The sequence below is a fragment of the Penaeus monodon genome, chromosome 6 (genome assembly GCF_015228065.2).
Source record: "Penaeus monodon isolate SGIC_2016 chromosome 6, NSTDA_Pmon_1, whole genome shotgun sequence".
NCBI lineage: Eukaryota > Metazoa > Arthropoda > Malacostraca > Decapoda > Penaeidae > Penaeus > Penaeus monodon.
This window is the reverse complement of record NC_051391.1, coordinates 37,714,308-37,719,307: the sequence shown is the minus strand read 5'-3', so window position 1 is coordinate 37,719,307 and position 5,000 is coordinate 37,714,308. Positions and strand designations below refer to the sequence as shown.

At 34.1% G+C, this 5,000-nt stretch overlaps 1 protein-coding gene across 1 annotated transcript in view; it reads right to left on the bottom strand.

The window, feature by feature from the left end:
* Positions 1–5,000, bottom strand: part of LOC119574432 (cysteine and histidine-rich domain-containing protein-like) — an 18,802-nt gene that overhangs the window by 6,274 nt on the left and 7,528 nt on the right. The window contains exon 5 of the mRNA XM_037921651.1: positions 1,380–1,550. Within this exon, the coding sequence (XP_037777579.1) occupies positions 1,380–1,550 (171 nt within the window). The remainder of the gene's footprint in view (positions 1–1,379; positions 1,551–5,000) is intronic.

The window sequence follows — 5,000 nt, the reverse complement described above, 5'->3', positions numbered from 1 at the left end:
AGGGTCTTTAGCATTATTTCAGTATTTTAAATGTTAACAAGATTTTAATAACAATTTAATAATCATAAAATCAATAACAATAATAACAGTATCGATATCATTTATATTAAAAAGAACAACCCATTTTTTCATCAATTCAAAGAATGTGGAAACCAGGATCGGTCACTAGGGCCAAGTGGTGGACTCCTTGCTTGCTGAGCATTTGTGGATCTGTATGTAACAAAAAAAAAAAAAAAAACAGGGGACAGAACATAAATCAGTGGCAGGTGGGTTAATAAATACTTTAGGTACCAGTTTATGTAACAATAAGTTACTTACATAAAGAAAACCTAATACCTTTAAAAAGCTGATGAAGTGATTACATGTATTTATGTACTGTCCATTTGAGGTGTTATTTTATTAATTTTGTTTACTTATAGATGGCTTCACATGCCATTAGTCACAGAGGATTTAGTTACAAGTCCTCAACTTACCCTTTTCTTTAAATACTCTACTGGAGTTATAATAGTAGTGGCAATGATAACTTTTTTCTAGAAAATTAAATAATAGGGTAAATATTGCAAGATTAACCAGGCCTAATAAAATGACTTGTTGATACCTATGGAACCATCAAAGTATAAGGACAATTATCCCTTACAATCAAGATGACGTGACCATCATGTCATGGAAAAATTTGGCTTGGGCACCAGGTGACATGAAAATGCCATCATGAGAAAATCTGGTCATGAGAGCACAAACCTCTTGGAGGGTGATTAGACTCATTTGGCATTTAGCAAGGGTCTTTTTACATTATTTCCATTGATAAATGAGTGTGGAATGTAGTGTTTATGAACCATGACTGGAAGAGTACAGCTCAAGGGATGAAGCCATTTCCATGCTTAGTAGCTAATTCCTGGCCGCCGTGGCTGGTGTCACAGGTTGTATTACAGAAAATTGAATTTTAAAAACACCAATAACAAAAGTTGAGAGTTATGGACTACCTAGAGTAATGAAATGGGATCTGTGCAAGGAAAACATCTGGATAAAGCAAATCAAATGACAAATATGAACATTGGAAAATGGCAAAAAGGCTAAAAACAGTTAAGAATGAAAAGAGAAAATAAACTGTCTGGTCACTGCACACGAGTGTTCACATGTGCCCGGCCTAAAAGAGTAGCCACTCATGTAAACCTATCATTGTATTTTGGGCCATGTGATTGCTGTGAAGCAACCAGATCCAACGGGTTAATAAATAAAACCACACTGGCCAGTACACTCAGCATCAATCACTAGGTAAATTTCATCAAAAATTAAATTACAATATACATATACCATCAGCCTTTAATTCAAGGCACTCTATGTCAGAAATGCATTGAGAGAAAGACAATATGCTAACTTACTGTTTTGATCCAACAGTGGTGGCCAGTGGAGCAGCCAACCTGTTCCAGGAACTCAGAAAAATCTGTGGACTTCTTTTTACAACAGCTCCAATACTTAAGGCCTTCATGGAATACAGGAACTCCAGGGTGGTACTTGCACAATTCTAAGTTGCTATGCTCACCTTCATACTCCTGAAAACCCAAAATCAATGTTAAAAATATACAATTCTTAAAACTTCTCCTATTAACATATCCAAACTTAATGTACTTTCACTGAACCACTTACCCAGAGAAATATAAACTCACAGGATCTGGTGATATGACCATCACTTCATGAAAAAATTTGGCTGAGAGCCAGGTGACAGGAATGACTCACCCCAAGTGTACAAAGCTCTTGGAAGAAGTGGCCATTTAGGAAGGGGCTCTCACATAATATCCACTGGTAAACAAGTGTGGAATGTAACATCCACAAGCCTAGGCTGGAAGAGCACCAGCTCCAGGGAGGACACTTTTTACATGCTCAAGATCTTATTCCTGTCCAGTGACCCAAGGCCCAGGATGTATTACAGAAATTGGATAATCCACAAATATTTTTTAAATGACACAAAAAACAAATGTTATTTAATGTTATTGCTATTGCAGAGTTGTTGACTACCTTGCAATATGATATGGAGTAGGGGCAAGATTTAATAACACTGTAATGGAGAGGCAAGGAGTCTTGGCACTACACACGAGTGTTCATGTAGGCTGAGCATACAAGCCACACACCCAGGAGAGTTGCCAATCAAGTAAACTTAATGCCCACATTTTGTCCCATGTGCAGGCAGCAAGGCAATGGATCCAACAGGTTAGTAGTTTGAAAAAGCAGGTTAAATCATGTGACATTTTTAGTCATAAATGCTTTTCTATTTACCAAATACATTCTTTATCAATAATTTATTTTCTCTACCTTATCAAAAATTATCACAGAATAATACTAAGGAAAGTTGCATTATTAAATTACTTTGAATATTTGTTCATGTCAAAAGTTCTGGCAGGACAACATCCATAATGCTGCATTGCTCTGCAGCTTGACTAAGACAGTCTATAAAGTCAGCAGTGCAGTGTGGTTATCTAAGTTTACTACATTGATAAACTGATGGGAAAATGTAGATGAATAATAGATCATATGATTATTTTACTATAGATAACTAACCTTCCAATTATCTTATATTAATGAATAACAGAAAGTAGATGTATATTGTATACATAATACTTTCTCCTCTGAATCATGTCATATTATTAATGAATGTGATCAGTTCACTGTAAAGTTAGTGACATATATAACTGCACAATTATCCTTAATGTCCCTGACTACAGCACAGTAACAACACATGACTGTATGATCCATACAGACCTGTGGTCTTGCCATGATTTATCAAATGTATTTACCCTATTTCTCAAGTTCAGTGTTTGTGATGAAGTATTTAATACAGCAGTGGTTACATAACATTATTTGCTTTATTGTGGAAATATAGTTGATAAAGAAAGCTGATAATTTCTAAGCTACTGATTGATATTTTTTCATACATCCTGCAAAAAGTGTTTGACTTTTGTTGGTGATTGTATTAGTCCATTATTGCAGCCACTTGGTCTGTATGAGCAGAAGTTATTCAACATGCAAATGTTGAACACCATTTTATATTGCAAAATGTCAGAAAGTGACAAAGAAGAGAACTTGATAGTGACACATGATAGAGATCTGAAGACAAGTGAAAACAATTGGGAAAAAATGATTCATATCAGTATGATTTAGGCGAGTGTATATATCACATGATTAAATAAATAGTTTAAATAAGTGGTCACTGGCTGACTTGTGTTAAGGAAGCGATATGTGGTAAAGATGTTAAAAATAGTTCTGGATCCATTTCCCTATTCAAAAGCCCTTATGTGATACTGGGATTTTAGAAAGCTATTTTCCATTTTTCTCAACCTTAAATCCTTCTGCATATAGTTGGAACATTAAAGCATTAGCTAAGGTTGGGACTTTACAATTGAGGAATCCTCTTCTCTATTTTCCTTTATAACTTCCTTGAAATTGTCTTGCTTTGCAGAATGTGACAATTTAAATACAAAATTATATTTCAAGGGGAGAAACCTACAAACAGATACTAGATAAAGACTCAAAATATATTTTTTCAAGAGATTCTTGCAATATATGATTAATTCATAGACAATAATATCCATAGGTTATAGGAAACAAGCCAATATAAACTAAGACCTCTAATGGCACTATTGTGCTAACGCACTTAATCAATATAATCCAGTTGAAGTGGCTATTACTTCAAGAAAATAATTGGCTTGAGGGACAAGTGACATACTGTCACAGGGAAATGCGGCTGATGGCCAGGGTGACAGAACTTGCCATCATGAGAACTTCGGTTGAAGGCCAGGATGTGGGAATAACTCACAATGAGTGCACAAGCTCTTGGAGGGGGATTAGACTCAATGGGCATTATTTCCTTTGATAAATGAATGTGGAATGAACCATCCATGGAAGAGCACTGGCTCCAGGAAGGACACCATTTCCACACTCAGGATCCTATACCTGCCCACCATGACTAGCAGCACAGGTTTTATTACAGAAAATTGAATATCATGTAAAAAAAAATTTAATGACACAAGTAACAAAATGCTATTATTGTTACTATTATTCCAATAAGTTATAGACTGCCAGGGAGATGATATGGAGTCTGGGTAAGAAAAAGTCTATAATTTTCAATGCATACATATATGCAATGAAAATATAAAAAAAAAAAAGATTATGCAGATAAAGAGATAATAACATTGCAAAGGGTATGCAAGGAGTCTTGACACTGCCCTTGAGTGTTTGTGTCCACCCCTCCTACAAGCCACACACCTGTGAGTGGCCACTCAAGTAAACCTAATGCCCGTGCAGCCAATGAAACACCCCCAGATCTAAGGTGTTAATTAACTTTTTGTTTACCTTGATTAACTTCATTTCATCAAAAATATCCTTTCTGCTTTTACAGAAAACATATGGGTATGACCTAATACTTATCACATTTTCTAAATAGTATTATCATTATTAATAGAATTATTATTATTATTATTATTATTATTATTATTATAATTATAATTATAATTATAATCATTATTATAATTATTACTACTACTACTACTACTACTACTACTACTACTACTATTACTACTACTACTATTACTAATATATATATATTTTTTCTTCTTTTTCTTTTTCTTTTTCTTTCTTTCTTTCTTTCTTTCTTTCTTTCTTTCTTTCTTTCTTTCTTTCTTTCTTTCTTTCTTTCTTTTTTCTTTTTCATGAAAATATATTTGTTTGAAAATATATCTCTACATGCATCATATTTGTAGACTAACTCATCCAAATAAAGAATAAACATATCTACTTAAATTTCTTCAAAAATGTTTTTCACTGCTACTCAAGGAGTGAACTTTCAACAGATTCTCTAAGTTCTTGGTATAACTTCTCCAAACTGTGCTACTTGAGACAACATTACCCTCATCTATGAGACTAAACAGTGGACATTTTCTACAACTATCTAGTTCTTTCAGTAAGCGTTCTAAAACTTTTTTCCACATTCAGACTAAGACACTGCACAA